Consider the following 16,637-nt stretch of genomic DNA (forward strand, 5'->3'; position numbering starts at 1 on the left):
ATAAGCTTCCCCTAGTTAAGCTGCAGTACCAGTGGCGGTTTTTTTTTTTTTTTTTTTTTTTTTTTTTTTTTTTTTTTTTTTTTTTTTTTTTTTTTTTTTTTTTTNACAAATTAACATGATTGCATATTTTGAAAATCTAACCGTTGAATTGTATGTTTTTTATGTTCTTAAAACACAGGTCAAGTTTCATGTCAATCGAATGTTATTTACTATTTAATCCATAAACTTATTTTTTGTGTATAATTTTAGACTACAAAAACTCGAAAATTAAACATTTTTTTTGAGAAAATGAAAAATTAAACATTTGATTGATGACATAAGCTATTTATCTTTAATCTTTTTGAAGTTTTGCAAGTATGAAGAATATAAGAAAAAAAATGTGATCTAATTGTGGAATTGTTAAAATTCATATCTAATAAAAAAAAATATTGAGTGGAGTTATAGCCTTAATCTATAACCAAGTTTGTTGCTAAACTTTGTCTAAAGTTTAATTATATTGGACCTAAAATTTTTTGTAGTGGTCGTACATTTTTTTTTAAGGTAAAAAAATCATAAAATTTTTAAATTTTATATATAATATGACTTTTTTTTTTCCAGGCTAGGGTGGTTTTGTGATCACCCTGACTCTAACTTGGAGCCACTAGTGTGCACCACACACACGCAAGTTTGATTTCATATTTATGCATTGACTTTTGAAGTAATCCCCACAATCTTGGAGTTACTCAAGGTCTAAGGATAAGTTTGGTAAACTATAACAGTAATTACATAGAAATAACATTAGAAAAAAAAGCTACTTATAGCAGCATTTTTTTTAATGGCAACACAATATAATAGATATTACAAGGAATACAAGACGCTGTAATATAATGTTTATTACTATTCATTTATTTGGTGATAACATAATAATAGAACCTTGAAGACAATAAAATGAAAACATTTTTTAAATCAAACTTAAGATATATTTTAGGAAATATCTTACTCATATAATTATATTTCCTAAAAAATAATATTTTTTAAATTTGAAAGAGAGATTTTTTTATTTTATTTTTATGATTTATTTATTTTCATAATTGTTATGTGCATATGGAAAGTTTGTTCATTTGGAAATATATTAATTTTAGAAATTAATACACCTGTTAAGAAATAGTTATTACAAACTTTTTAAAGATGAATAGTTATTTCCCATCTGTGTGTGTGTGTGTGTGTGTGTGTGTGTGTGTGTGTGTGTAGAGAGAGAGAGAGAGAGGGGTTCAAGTTTCATTTAGTGTAACTCAATAAGAATTACACATTTTTTAAGTCATAGAAATGGGTTCAAGTTACATCTAATGTGACTCAATAAGAATTACACATTTTTTAAGTCATAAATTTCTAAAAGATTGAAAAAACATCATTAAATGTAAAGACTTTACACCTTATTACCTAATTAATACTAGCATTTTTTTTTCTCTCTCCTCATTTATTGTTTTCCACTTGATTAAAGGGCACTACCAGTTTTAATAACCTGCAAACCTTACATATACTAAAATCACCCTACCATAGCCAAATCTCCCATTTCCGCAAAGAAGCTATTAAATAATACACTAGAAATTTCTAGTTGGACTTTCTGCTTCACATTCCCATTCATCAATAAAGAGTTGGTCGTGGGACAAATAGTGTTTTAGACAATTTCGTTATTGGATAAATTACCCAATTACTACATTTATACAATCAGCAAGTTTAGCAAAGACTTAATTTCAAACATATTGTGGGAAAAATGCATTTTGTACCCATCTAGAATAGCTCTCGAAGAGCTTCAACTTGTAGGTGCCGGAGATTTCATTAGAAGACATAGTTCATGTCAACTATCCAATATTTTCGAACTATACTAATAGCATTACAAAGACCATAGAAATTGTGAGCTTCCAATCCCAAAACAGTTTCATTGCCATAGGTTGCAATATATTTGCCTTAGTGAAGTTCCTAGATGGCTCAGTTATGGCTGGGTGCATATTCCCTTGTGTGATAAAAACAAAGAAATTCAAGAAGTTGTAATGGCATCAAGTGCTGCCAAACCCCGATCCCTCCATATATCTAATATCAATGTATTTGATACAACTATCGCGCATATTAATGGAAGAATGCAAGTATACATTTTTAGTAGAATGAAACTGGTTTCAAGCCCATTTAACAAACCCCTTTGAACTTGAAGTTCAAATTATGTCTTACGTACAGGTGATATGGAATTATTCAATTAACATAAATTTAATTGCTATATTGCTTTTGTGCCGAAAGGGGAGATTTGGCTATGGTGGGGTGCTCTTTAGTAGATGAGTATGGATTGCAGATTATTGAAAATAGAGGACACACAATAAATAAGGAGAGAGAGAGAGAGTGAGAAAAAAAATGCTAGTATTAATGAGGTAACAAGATGGATATATATATATATATATAACTGAAGTTTTTGACTTTTGGTTGACCTCTCCACAATTTTCCACATTAGCATATTTTATTTACATTTTTTAATTTGATTTAATTCTTTTGATTTTAAAACACCAAATTGCAAAAAATTTATTAAAAAAAAAAAATTAGTTGTTTGGTACCATACAACCACTATACTTAAAGGAGGCCTAAATTATCACCTAATCAAAGAATTTTTAGATAATTCTAACAAACTATATAATAACTCCATTAATATAAATCTATGTTAGAGAAGAAACCAATGCACTGGCCATGCATTTGTCACCCTTACTATACTTATCATGAAAAAGAAAACATAGACTATGTGTTCCAATTAATGGAAGAATAGGTGAAATCACAATTAACTTTGTGTTTGGAAAAATTATTATCAATGTAGAGTGTGGTCTTCAAGAGGTTTTTTTTTTTTGGTAGATTGTGTAAAATTGGATTTTCGTGTAGGAAAATATTGATCCCTATTTTTACTACCTTCCATTTAAAATGTTAAAAATCTTACATGTTGGGCCCTACTTATTAAGGGAACTTTAGAACAACATGTGAGTGGAAGGGTTAGCATTATGGTTAAGTGATTAAATTCACCATTTTCTTAAGTTTTTGGAAGAATTAGTAATTTGATACTCACCTTATAATAGATTACCAACATTATTCCATAAATTATTACCAATGCCTTTATTAGAAATACAATACATCTTAGTTCAAATGAGTATCTTATCATCTAATTTGCCTTTCTTTAATAAACATGAGACATGCATATTTAATCACAGATTATAACTTAAACAATATTCTGTCAAACAATCTTCAACTTAAGGAATTCATAGAGACTTGAAAGGCATAAGATTATGATGATGATGATGGAGAAACCATGTGAAACCATCTTTGCAGTTTTAACAATTAGTCACCTTGTTGATGGTTCCAACCATGGACAAAATACCAAAATTGACCAAGTTCAACCAATTGTCAGCATTTAGTTTCAGGACTTTTAGATTCTTAATGACAACCTAAACATTTGATGTAACGCGGTCCTTGAAATTTCAAGACACTGTGATTCAATGAACTGCAGTATTACAGTTTAATTGCAAGAACAGCAAAGAGGACATTAGTGAGACTGAGATGGGGCTTAATTCAAAGGCAATAAAAAATGTTTTTTTTTTCTTTTTTAACTTTCACTGTCCCAAATTCCAATTCCCCTATTCCTATTCCTATGTGCAAGTCTTGCATAGTCCCATGCATTTTTCACGGTCTCTCCATCAACCAAGCCATGATGCTTTGTTTGTTTACCAGGACAATGTAGAAAAAGAAAAAGAAATAGCAATTTTAAATCTTAGATTATCCATCAAATAAGTAAAAAAAGCCAACATAATTACTTAGTGTGAGGATTTTCAATTTTCACCAATTAAGTCAATAAAGGTTAAAAGTTTAGTTTTCTTCTTTTTCTCAATGTTTCATCGTCTACTAAACTCAGTACAATAATATATGATACCTTTAAAATGAGAAATATCAATTGGACCAATAAACTTTCCTGTTCAACATAGATAAACTTTCGATTCTGGTCAGCCAATAGTGCAGGCACAAGAGAATCCAATACATTTTGCACACAAATTCATCTTCAATCAAATTCATAACAGAGAAAGAGAGAGAGACCTAGATGGAAATGTTGGGGCCAACATAGTACTGATGGAATCTGCTTGAATCCCTGACTGTGATTTTTAAGAATTCTACATGAATTTAGAACTGATGACCCCGTAATCTCATCAGGTTCAAATAATAATTAATTACACTTATGCAACAGTGGATCATTAATTAATAGTAGCATATGCATAAAAACCATTACATTTTTATAGTCCAAGCAACCAAAAGCCACTCTTTATCTTGGCAATTGGTGCAGGCTTTTTAAAAAGGTCCACAAAATTCCAAAACTACCCCCACCGAAACCCAATCAATGTTCTCAACAACCGGATCCTTTAAGTTAATGGGGACGAGGAGTAAATAGTAAAACCGTTGTTCTAAACAGAAAAAAACGAAGAAGAATGATCTGGTGGTGTGTGTGCATTTCAGCCGCCCCCTTCACCAGTTTTTTTTATACTCTCTCATCGATTCTCTATCTCTCTCTCTCTCTCTCTCTCTCGCTTTCTCAATTCTCAAACTCTATCGTTTCGTTCTGATTTCCGCTGCCAAATTGTTTGCTTGCTGGATCTTCAGGAAAATGGGTACGCTGCTTCGTACTTCCCACTCTTCTTTTCGTTCTTATTATTATTCTACTCTTACTGCTGCTACTACTACTAGCATTGCTAGTGCTAAAAAGAACCCGAATCACAATCACAATCACAATCAAGATCAATTCTTGAAATCTGTTAGAGATCAGTGCAGAACTAGAAGCTTTAGGAATGTTGATCATGCCTTAGACCTGTTTGATAAAATGCTTCACACGCGCCCTTTGCCTTCCATTGTGGATTTCACTCGGTTGTTGGGTGGCATTGCAAGAATGAAGCATTACCCAGTAGTCATTTCTCTAATTAAACGAATCGAATCATTTGGTATCTCTCCTGATATTTATACTCTTAATATTTTGGTCAACTGCTTATGCCTTTCGAACCGAGTAGATTTTGGGTTTTCTGTCTTGGCAACAATTTTGAAACTTGGTTATCACCCAGGCTCTATTACTCTAAACACCCTTGTGAAGGGTCTCTGTTTTCAAGGTAACATTGCTGGAGCTGTGAAGTTGGTAGAAGATATGGAGAAGAAAGGGTATCAACCTGATGCATTTACTTGTGGAACGTTACTAAATGCTCTGTGTAAGATTGGTAAGACTGATATGGCTATTGGGTTGCTAAGGAAATTGGAAGAAGGAGATTTTGAGCTTGATCTGACAGCGTATAACACAATCATTGATAGTTTATGTAAGGACAGGTTGGTAACTGAGGCCTTGAACTTTTTGACTGAAATGATGAGTAAAGGCATTCAGCTGGACCTTAGCACTTACAATTCTTTAATTCGAGGCCTATGCAATTGCGGCAGGTGGAGAGAGGTTACTACTTTGTTGAACGAGATGGCACAAAGGAAGATCGTGCCAAGTGTGAGGACCTTCAGCATATTGGTGGATGCATTTTGCAAAGAGGGGATGTTGATAGAGGCGAAAATTATTTTTGATAAGATGATTCAAAGAGGCATTGAGCCTGACGTAGTCTCTTATAGTACTTTGATTGATGGATACTGTTTACAAAATAAATTGAAGGATGCCAGCGAAGCATTGAACATGATGGTTGAGAGGGGTTGTTCACCTAATGTTGTTAGCTATAACACATTGATTAATGGATTTTGTAAAACGAAAAGAATTGATGAGGCAATGAATCTCTTTCATGAAATGTCCAACAAGGGAGTAACTCCAAATTTGCAACACATGAGACATCAGGCTATGGAACTTATTAAGATAATGGTTGACAAGGGTTTTTCAGCAAATGCACCATTGCATCCATGTTGGTTGACTTGCTATCTGCAATCCAGCAGATAAAGCACTTCAAGAATTACTTAGTTAGACTTTGCCAGTCAATCTTTAAGGTGTATGTATATTTGTTGGAAGTGGTTATTTACTTTTATGAAGTGATGTTTCTTTTCATATCATTGATGTTTTTTCCCTTTTTTTTTTTTTTTAATTTGTAATTAAATAGGTTTTATTTGAAGTGAAGATTTGGTTGACCCTCACAAGGAGTTATTGGATGGGAGGAGAACTTACTCTCTATGGAGTTGTGATAGATATAGAATTGGTCTTGGGAACCATATCACACATGAACAATGCGAACTCTCTCCTAAAATTAGAAGTGCTATGTCAACAACATTTTCACAACAAATTATAAGTGGTAACTTATTATTGGTTTTAATTTGAATTTACCACTTAAATTGCTTATTTGCTCACTAGTAACAACCAATAACAGCTTGCCACTCAAGACTTGTTGTGAAAGTGTTGTGGACATAGCTTTTCTCCTCCTAAAATAGCCATAAAAGTTGTAGCATGAAAGGAGTAAACTTCAATTTGATTCTATTCCAATCATTTATATATTCTATTGTTTTAAAAACTTCAATTTGAATTGTCCAAGATGGGAGCTCCCAATTTTGTCACTTACTGTAGTCTTATAGGTGGGTTTTGTCGAGTGAAGAGACCTAGGCTGCACTAGAANGTGAAAGTGTTGTGGACATAGCTTTTCTCCTCCTAAAATAGCCATAAAAGTTGTAGCATGAAAGGAGTAAACTTCAATTTGATTCTATTCCAATCATTTATATATTCTATTGTTTTAAAAACTTCAATTTGAATTGTCCAAGATGGGAGCTCCCAATTTTGTCACTTACTGTAGTCTTATAGGTGGGTTTTGTCGAGTGAAGAGACCCTAGGCTGCACTAGAACTATTCCATAAAATGTAGGCTTGTGGCCATGTTGGTTGACTTGCTGTCATCTAATTAAGTAGAGAAGAACATTAAAGAATTGTTTCATAAGTTTGTGTGAAGGTTTTTTAACTTCTCCAGATCAAGGACAAGCTTCATATTTGTACCCATTGCTTGTCAATCTGTAAGCAACATGTATTTTTTATTTTAATTTTTTGGAGTAAATTTTATATTTTTTACAAGATGAACTTTCTCTTCATTTATATATGGAAGATTGATCGTTCTTTTAATTGTTCTATCTTTTGTTGAGATTTCATTGTGCACTCATGTTGTTGCTTTCGACCTATTTTCATGGATAGTTATTTCAAATTTTGTCTAATGTAAAGTTAATGTGAAATATATTTGTTCTAAAGTTTGACCTTCTCTGTGGTCATACATCCATTAGGTAGTGGAATAAACATTAATATATGTATATTATGCTTAAATTAAGTGTTGGAGTTGCGTGTCGAATGTTACAATAAAAATATATATTACGCTTAAATGTAAGGTGTAGTGAATACCTTACTTCTATTTCTATGCTGAATTTGTCTTAGTTTTACATGCTTTCCTGAACTGTATTGACACTAGACTTGGGAATTGGACCAATTTAGATTGGTGTGGTTTGAAACACTTTTGAACTTAAAGAAGTAGCTTTTTTGTCCACTGACTTTAAGATTTGCAACTTAATGTGGAGATTGTGGGATACAAGAACATCAGCTTCACTGTCTGGGATGTCGGGGGCCAGGACAAGGTATGTGATCTTAGTATTTAAGTTTCATAACAACTGAAACTTTAAGCATAAATGTGAAATCAGGAAAATATTGTTTTATATCATGTTTCTGTGATTGTTATGTCACTTATGTGCACCTAGTTTCTTTAGTGTTTATGGACGGTCTTGTGCTAACTAGATATTGAACCATTGGCACACAACAAATTCATAAGCTAGATCTACTAGCTACTTTCTGATTTAGTTTTTACTTGTCTATTTAAGGAAAAGCTATTCAGCTTGTGGCAGACATTTCAGACAAGTGCCTGATAACTTGTGTTTAGTTGCTGTTGGTTATTATGTGCATGTGTCTGTCCTTGTGCTAATTAGATGCTTGTCCATTAGCACGCAACATAAAGATAATGTATGTACTTTATTTTGAGCACCTCGTCTTTCAGTTTCTTCCTTAGTTTTAAGAGGAAGTATGTTTTTGTGTTAGTTATTCATGATTTATGTGCTTATTGACAGTCTTGTGCTGATTAGTTATTCCATCAGCACATAGCATATTCATAAGCTTCATTGAATGCGACATTGTATTTTCAGTTTTTCCTTATTCTATGTGAGGACAGCTATTCATGTTGTGTGTGCACAATCTATACACACAATTATATATATATATATATATATGTATGTATACATACATACATACATACGTACGCAATTTTTTATTTTATTTTTATAAGTAATAAAAATATATAAAAAAAGAGGGGTGTCGCTTGAGTATACAGGAAGTAAACATCAAGGACAAAAACGAATCAAGTGCATAAAGTACAAAAGTCCATGAAACCATGGACTGAAGAAAAAGAACGAAAGCCAAACATTGTAACCCAATCCAGAAGAGTCTTAAGGAAGAAGAGTTTAAGATCAGAAATTGATCTCTCTAAATCCTCAAAATGCTGGTTATTCCTCTCCCTCCAAATGCACCACATCAAACAATGGGGCACAGCCATCCAAATAGCAGAATTCCGATGCCTCCCAAACTTTTCTTGCCAACAAGCCAACAACTCCACCACTGTTTTCGGCATAGCCCAATGATTGCCAAACAGAGTAAACACCATTGACCATACATCAAAAGCAATAGAACAATGGATGAGGAGGTGGTCAACTGATTCCCCATTTCTTTTACACATACAACACCAATCCAAAATCAAAATCTTCCATTTCCTAAGATTATCAATAGTCAAAATATTCCCCAAAGCTGCAGTCCACACAAAAAAAGCAACTCTAGAGGGGATCTTAGACTTCCAAACAGTCTTCCAAGGGAAAGACTGGTCGAAACTTTTTGTCAGCACCCGGTAATAAGAATGAACAGCAAAACCTTTTCCCTTAGTAGGTTTCCAACACATTTGATCGTCCCCAACTCCTTTCAAAGAAGCTCCATAAATTCTAGACATTAAACTGTAGACGGATTCCAAATCCCAATTTTCGCTGTATAAAGAACACCATTTGGGAACTTCATCAACTCAGCCACCGAGGCCTCCTTATTTCGACTTAAAGAAAAAAGTCTTAGATAGAGCACACACAAAGAAGTGTATACTTGAACGCTTGTATGTTTGTATTATGCATTAGTTGGTTAACATAGGTACTTTTCACACTTTGAAAATGGCATGCTTATGGGTGATCCATTGTTATTAATGTGTTGTTGGTGATCCACGAAGTTAAATTTATTGAGAGCTATACTTTCCCTTAGGCATTATTGTCTGCCCATTTTCTAAGTCTTGTATGGTGCATGTACAGATTCGACCTTTGTGGAGACATTACTTCCAAAACACTCAAGGGCTTATCTTCGTGGTTGATAGCAATGACCGTGACTGTGTGGTTGAGGCTAGGGATGAGCTGCATCGGATGTTGAATGAGGTAACTAAAGGCTCCATCTTGTTATAAACTGAGTGGAACCTGTAATGTTTTAGTTTAGTTAGATCTTGGAAAAGGTTATTGATTTTTTTTTTTTTAATGTTACTAGCCTATTAGAAACTAACAAAATTAAACATAATTAACAATTCACATAATTAGTTAGATCATTTTATTACTGACATTGCTTTGTAATACTGTTAGTCTCTGCAGTATTCTAATTCAACTGTTTTGGTGTTAATAACATATATACCCCGTGTACATCTTATTGCCAATAGCTCATTTTACTTACCATCTCTCAGTTTTGTTTAAAATTTTCTTGTGCATAATAATATTGCTGGTTGAATGCCTAGGATGAATTGAGGGAGGCTGTGCTGCTTGTATTTGCAAACAAGCAGGATCTTCCAAATGCCATGAATGCTGCTGAAATAACTGATAAGCTTGGTCTTCATTCCCTCTGTCAACGTCACTGGAATATTAACACACGCACACACTCTCTCTCTCTCTCTCTCTCTCATGTTTTACCCTATGCATAGGAAATTTGGTATCCATTGATTGGGGCCATTGCTTTGGGTTCTATTTCAGGTATATCCAGAGCACATGTGCCACTTCAGGGGAAGGGATGTACGAGGGACTAGACTGGCTTTCCAACAATATTGCTAACAAGGTTAGGCTCTATTGCTGAATGCAACGTAAGTGATAATCTTCGATATGGTTATGGGCTGGTTTATTAATATTTTCTATTTGGTTCTTGCAGGCTTAGGAGATCCGTAAATCTTCATTTTCTTTTTTGGGCTGCAATATTTGTCATAGGGGATTTTGTCGTTATGTGGTGTTTATGTATTTTGCATTTGATATTGTCTTGAGAATGTATTTGTTTTTTAGATCATTGTTACAATATGATAGAAATTGACATTTGCCTTGTAGATTCTAAATAATTCATGATTCACAATTCATAGATATGATTAAACCTTGTTTATTTTGAGATACCCTTGCTTTTGGTTCTCCTTCAATGGATATGGTTGTAATAGTTTCTCCTCCCCCTAATTCTCATTTATGATTAAAAGGTCAATTCTCTTATGTGGTGAAGTTGCATGGGTACTCAAAGATCCATTGACGATAATCTTTTACAACAAAATGGATCATAAATAAGCTAAAATAGTATTAAAAAAAAAAAAAAAAAAAAAGATGATACATTAAGCTATATAGAACATTGGTAAGGGGAATTAGAATGGGAATGATGAAGGGTTAGAGCCTTAGAGGTGGTATGACACAATAGCACATAAGCATTAATCTAAGGTCAAATATCAGCAAATTCCCAAGAGTATCACCCATTTCAGAATAAAAATTGTCTAATCCAAAGAGGCACTTCATATGTTGCCATGTCAAAATGGCATTGTTTTGGGATTGATTAACAGGGGCAAATGTAACGGAGCATGAAAGAAAGTGGCATATTGACATTGTGGTAATAGTTGAGGGTGTAGATTGCAAATTTTTAATAATTGAGAGAACGATCTAGAAGCAAGCACAAAGTTAAAGGGAGTAAAGTGCATTTTAGCCCTAAAACAACAAGAGACACCCAATAAGAATCTTCCTACCAAACATAGTATCAAAGTGTATACTAAAGCTACAATAACAACTAGGAACAAAGAAGCTCTCTCTCGCTGACTTTAATATTGTTGTTTCTCAAACCTTAAAACATTCAGGTATTCCTTGATCAGGCGAATAAGCAAATGCATTAGCAATCCAGCACAGGCCACTTAACAGGCACAAAAGCTTAAGCTCTGATCTAATATTGATGTAACTAGCACTAAGGTCTTCAGAGCAAAGAAAGTAAACAAAACCTTGAACCATCGTGTATCAAACTATCAATGCATGTCTACATAAAATAGAAATATAGATATAAATATAGCGAGAAGTAAAGAGGGAGCAGGCAGAAAAGATAAGCAATGCCAACAAGAAAGAGAAAGAAGATCGAGGGTTTGAAGTCCTGCTACACTACCTATTCAACAACCTGAATGATAGGATGCTGCTGTACTCTAAGGCTTGTTCTCTTTTTTTCTTTTTCTTTTTTTAGTATAAGATAGCTCCAGCATCAGATCTAATCTCATTTTACATTAAAAATGCCTTTGAGAGCCTGCATAAAATTTTCAAAACAACTAGGCACCTTCAAGCCCTTCTTCTCCAACATAGTTACAAATTGAACTAAAATTACCTCATTAAAAATGTGAAAACCACCAAAATATAAATGTATTATACACGTATATGGATATGGTTCATATACACTTGACGTAACTTTTTGTTAATATTATACCACTCAATAACTAAAAATTTTATTCCCTCTTTTTGGGAATTTTTAGATTTGTGTTCTTTTGCTTAATGTTTTGCTTCCTTTAGTACACATCCTGTACCATAGGAACAATTTGTATGCTTCTCTTCTTTTTTTTTAATAAAGGTTTTTCACGTATCAAAAAAAAAAAAAAACCATCAATTGAATTATTGTTTTGGCAATCCCACATTTATGTTACTTGTTCTCTTCATACTTAACACACAAATAAAGTTTTATATCAGTCAAATGTCATTTACTATCTAATCCATAAACTTATGCTTTTTGTATAATCTTGCAATACAAAAAACCTGAAATTTGTACATTTTATAAATCATATAGTTATTGACCCCAAATTATCTTGATATTTTGCAAGTATAAAGGGTATGAGGAGATAAAATAATCCAATAGTCAATTTGTCAAAATACTCATATAGTGAAAATTTATCAAGTGGTATAACATTGCAAAGAATTACAAGTGTTACTTGAACCCATCCCGATGTGTGTGTATGGAAATTATCAAATAGACTCTAAATTGGACCCAAATTGGCAATTAACATATCGAAAATACACCAATCTTTCGCTGTGCCCACATTATTTAGGCTCAATTCAAACAATGGCCATGACAAGAGAAGCACAAGCAGCAAAATTTGGGAGAATTGATATTTTTAATGCAAAACAAATTTATACATGATGAAATCTGAAGGCACCAGTGAGATAATTGCATATAATTTCCAAATGACATAACATCCAAAGCAATGGTTCCCAGCTAAAACTAAGGTGGGTTGATTCGGTTGAATGACATAAGTTGAGACAAACCTAGATATTGAGAAAAGTTGGTTTACACTGTCTCATCCTCTGGTTGAGCCTGGGATGAAATCTTCAACCCATAGTCTGCTCAATTTGACTTGCCACTAGACTTTCATTGACCCAATCCTAGTTGAGCTTGCCATATTATCAAATTTCTTAAGTCTACATCCCTATGGTTGATCTTGTGAGGATCTCCAACCTAACCTGAGCTCCCCCAAACACAAGAAAAAAAAAGTGCCTATAACTCCTCAATCACTAAAATACTTCCACTTAAAAAAATCTAAAGATTTAACATTAAATTATTTCCCATCAATTTATTATAGTTGATCTTCAACTGCTGCCCTTACCTTAAATTTATGTTCCCTTTCCCCACCCCCCCGGGGCAAAAAAAAAAGGGGTACTCAACTCAATTAAATCTTAATCCCAACTAAACTAAAGATAGCTCCATGAATTCTTTTCAATTCTTTAAAGGATACATTCATTTCAAGTGACACTTGCCGTCAACCTAATGCATACCCTCCTCCTTTATCCGGGCTTGGGACCGGCTGTGTAAAAAATTAAGGCAGTAAATACTAACACAGGCGGAGTTAATGTGGTGAGAAATGGTACTGCAGAAAATACACTTAAGTTTCTTTATTTTGTAATGGACAAATTTATAAGGCAGCAGAAAAGGCAAAGCAGGACCATCTTCATTGGATTGGATTCAATAATTCGCTAACAATAATGGAAATATTTGGAGACAACCCCAGAAACAGAGAATGTCATATATACTGTGCGAATTATTGACTTTTGTATCAGACATACTTAAAAAGAATTATAAACTAAGGTATTCAAGAATAATGCACCAGCTGAAGGGATTATACCAGCCATGGCATAAAATCACACAAATATGTATATATTTTGTTTATAAATTTTTGTGTGTTTGTGCGTCATATAATGTGTGTGTGCGTGCGCGCACGCATATTTATGCAAGAGAAAGACAGAGAGAGGTCATTTGGAGAGTAAGCATACCAGCCATTATGTAAAACCCATACGGGTGTTCTTCATATCCAAACATTTCCCTTAGTTCATCTCCATAAAATTTGTATACTAGTACCCCCAAGAACGCCACAATCTGTTATAAGCATATGATCAAAAGAAAATATCAAACATTTGTTCTAACAAGATTTTAACCTATATTCACAAATACATAAAAAACCTACCACAATATCTAATTAAAAATATATATTCTAAGTAAATGAGAAAGAAAGCAACTGGATGTTATATGTCAACACTCAACAGTAGCCATGGAACTTCAAGAACAAAATAACAAGTGATTCAGTAGTACGCATGAAACATGAATAATATAAACACTGCATTTTGGACATTCAAGGGAGTTGAAATGTACAAAAAAAAAACAAAAGAAGTTTGAGCATAAATCCGCAACCTCCAGATTAAAACTATTCAATTAATGGACTATCTGATTGGCATCCAGTTTTCTCAAGCAATCAACCTGAACTTAATATTTTTTAGAAGCTCAGCCCAAATGAAATCATATTATGGAAATAACCATTTTCACAAATATTCAGTCTCTGAATCGGCCCATATCAAATGGGCAAAATGTGTCTCTAGCTCCAGGCTGCAGTTAATATTCTTACATCAAGAGACTTATATTAATTGCCTCCCCATAAATCACACGTGATTGACTGCATGGTCTTGATTAATTTAGATATCCAATGCCATTAGTACTTGATGTATGAAATAACTAGAACAAGTCGCAGTCAACATTTGACAGCACAGTCAAAGAAACATTAGCACCATGGGAAAAATACATTTGAAGCAATTTTGAATTTGAATTTCTTATTAAGAGAAGCCTTGGATCTAATTCCCAAGTTTAGGTTTCTGGTGGAACTTTTGCTTGTCAAAATATAAATAAGATCAAAGCTCTATTAGCTGGACTGCTTTACTTTACAGCTATTTGTACAATCTAAAGCTAATCCATCTGAGTTTATGAAAAAGACTCTTTTCTGTCAGAAAAACAAAAACAAAAAGAAAACTTTATCAGTTGTGTTTTCTTCCATAAGATCTGCTTAACTTCATATCAGAACATACATTTGATATTTCCACAGCAACTACTGCGCACATCCAACTCCCATAAACAAATGGAGTCGCCTAGATTTATTATCAGAGTTTGTAAGTACTGATTGGAGGAATAACAGATCCATATAGGCAAATTTCCAGTTGTAATACTGTCTAATAACTTCATTATGGAGATACACCAAATCCTACATGTGAACTTTATGCTAAACCAACAAAGGTCAATCAACATATATGCAAAAAATACATAAACAAAATTATGTAAAATAGTAAATTATCATACCAGCTGAACGATTATAAAAATGAACGCATGGTCCCTAGCAACAAGAAACTGAAATTTCAATCTCAACCACCAGCGATCAGGTGGGACATTCGCACGTAATATAAACACAGCCCTACACTCTGTACAGTGAGCAAAAGCAAAACCCTCCTAAGACAATAAAGGGAATGAACAATCAGTTTGTCTGCCTCAATACCAGAAACATCATATCAATTAAATATTATCACAAAATACAAGTTAGATAAACAGCATTGGAAAGATTGAATGAATTATCTGCAATCTCATGATTCTAGAAGCAGCATTCTAAAATATCCAGAAAAATCACCTTAGTTGACCTCCAATTATCAAGACAAGATCTATGGACATACTTCTGGGTGCCTTTGCAATGGCATGGTGCAATTAAGTCTTCACCTGAAAATGTATAAAAATTTACCCAAGATAAGTACATTTCTTAGCACCCAAGATCGTGTAGTAATTTAAGTTGAGATGTCATGTGTCAACCACACGTTATATGTGCACCCACAAAAATCTTCTTTTTTTTTTTACCTCAAACCATCTCAAATGATGAAATTAATACTCAAAAAACAAAAAAGACAATAAGAATGATAGTTAGTAAAGACCTCCAATATCAAGGCATATACGGCATTGGTGTTGGTCTGAATTCACTAGAGGACAATCTTCATCAAGTTGAAGATCTTGTAAATCATCATTAACAACAGCACAATCCCCTTCAATAGCTGTTATCTCACATGAAGATGAAGATTCTACAGAGCCTGCTTGACGTAGGATTGGATCGCTTTCTAAAATACCTTCCCTATGACCATCATTTGAGACTAATTGCATGGCGAAGAATGTGAAATCAACACAACACTATGACAGTCATTGCCAGAGCAACAGTTACTAGTGACCATTTCAATAAAAATTAAGGAACCTACAAAAATAAAGGAAAAGTTGCATTAATTAGGAAAGAGGGCCTGCATTAAACATCAAGATGTGATAGACAAACTGTCAGTAAGACAGGCCACATACAAAAATGTAAAGGATCAGCCACAGACAATGAGTTTAGCTGAAACGTCCCCTCACAATTGTAAGCAAGACAAATAAATGGAGGGTATTAACAGACTTCTCCAAAATGTTACAATCTAAAATGTAAAAGTGAAAGGAAATCACAAAAAGAATTACAATCTACATTTCCAAGAACTAGTTTTTTAGAACAATCAAGCAGGCAAAATCTATATATGAAGAGCGCCTTGGTTATGAGCTCCATAAGCTATCCCTAAATTAGCATTAACATTAAATGGAACAAAATACAATACAATGAGCTTCATTGCAATATATAGCTGCACATCTCCTATTAAAAGACCCACATTGCCAAATCCCTTACAGTTACCAATCCAGTACTAGGACGTGTATTATGACTTCACCTAAACTCTTGCATCCAATTTTCAAAACAGCACATTACTCTAAATCGATGTAACACATTCTTCACACACACACATTCTTCACATAAACACAACCAAAAACTGGACAAGTCATCATTCCATTCGACACATTAGAGACTAAAAGCAATCACTTTAAGTTTGTTAGAGACTAAAAGTAATCACTTTAAACGTTTTGGGCTAAAATTTAGGACCAACAAAGTATTTTGGCCACCAAAAAAAA

At 33.5% G+C, this 16,637-nt stretch overlaps 3 protein-coding genes and 1 long non-coding RNA gene across 5 annotated transcripts in view; 3 read left to right on the top strand and 1 right to left on the bottom strand.

Moving 5' to 3' along the window:
• The window catches only part of LOC112007026 (ADP-ribosylation factor 2), an 84,921-nt gene extending 74,446 nt beyond the window's left edge, over positions 1–10,475 (top strand). The window contains exons 6-7 of the mRNA XM_065768294.1: positions 10,070–10,151; positions 10,242–10,475. Coding sequence (XP_065624366.1) covers positions 10,070–10,151; positions 10,242–10,247 — 88 coding nt within the window. The 3' untranslated portion in view covers positions 10,248–10,475. The remainder of the gene's footprint in view (positions 1–10,069; positions 10,152–10,241) is intronic.
• Positions 4,643–10,035, top strand: LOC111996336 (ADP-ribosylation factor-like). The gene is made up of 4 exons (XM_065768299.1): positions 4,643–4,661; positions 7,542–7,618; positions 9,371–9,490; positions 9,838–10,035. The coding sequence occupies exons 1-4, from the start codon at positions 4,658–4,660 to the stop codon at positions 10,018–10,020; spliced, it is 384 nt and encodes a 127-aa protein (XP_065624371.1). The 5' UTR covers positions 4,643–4,657; the 3' UTR covers positions 10,021–10,035.
• Positions 5,875–6,530, top strand: LOC136065295 (uncharacterized). Its single transcript, XR_010626918.1, has 2 exons — positions 5,875–6,011; positions 6,120–6,530. It is a non-coding gene; the product is annotated as an uncharacterized LOC136065295 (long non-coding RNA).
• Positions 10,476–10,652: 177 nt separating the features above from the next.
• LOC136065294 (uncharacterized) lies at positions 10,653–16,136 on the bottom strand. Of its 2 annotated transcripts, none has more exons than XM_065768297.1 (5): positions 15,596–16,136; positions 15,301–15,386; positions 14,979–15,125; positions 13,631–13,733; positions 10,653–13,164 (listed from the first exon to the last, which is right to left on the bottom strand). In XM_065768297.1, exons 1-5 carry the CDS (start codon positions 15,816–15,818, stop codon positions 13,145–13,147), a joined length of 579 nt encoding a protein of 192 aa, XP_065624369.1. In that variant the 5' UTR covers positions 15,819–16,136; the 3' UTR covers positions 10,653–13,144. The 2 variants fall into 2 exon arrangements, with proteins under 2 accessions (XP_065624369.1, XP_065624370.1); XM_065768298.1 differs by having other exon boundaries at positions 10,659–11,621.
• Positions 16,137–16,637: the final 501 nt, after the last annotated feature.

The sequence above is a fragment of the Quercus suber genome, unplaced genomic scaffold (assembly GCF_002906115.3).
Source record: "Quercus suber isolate HL8 unplaced genomic scaffold, Cork oak 2.0 scaffold_919, whole genome shotgun sequence".
NCBI classification, from domain to species: Eukaryota; Viridiplantae; Streptophyta; class Magnoliopsida; order Fagales; family Fagaceae; genus Quercus; species Quercus suber.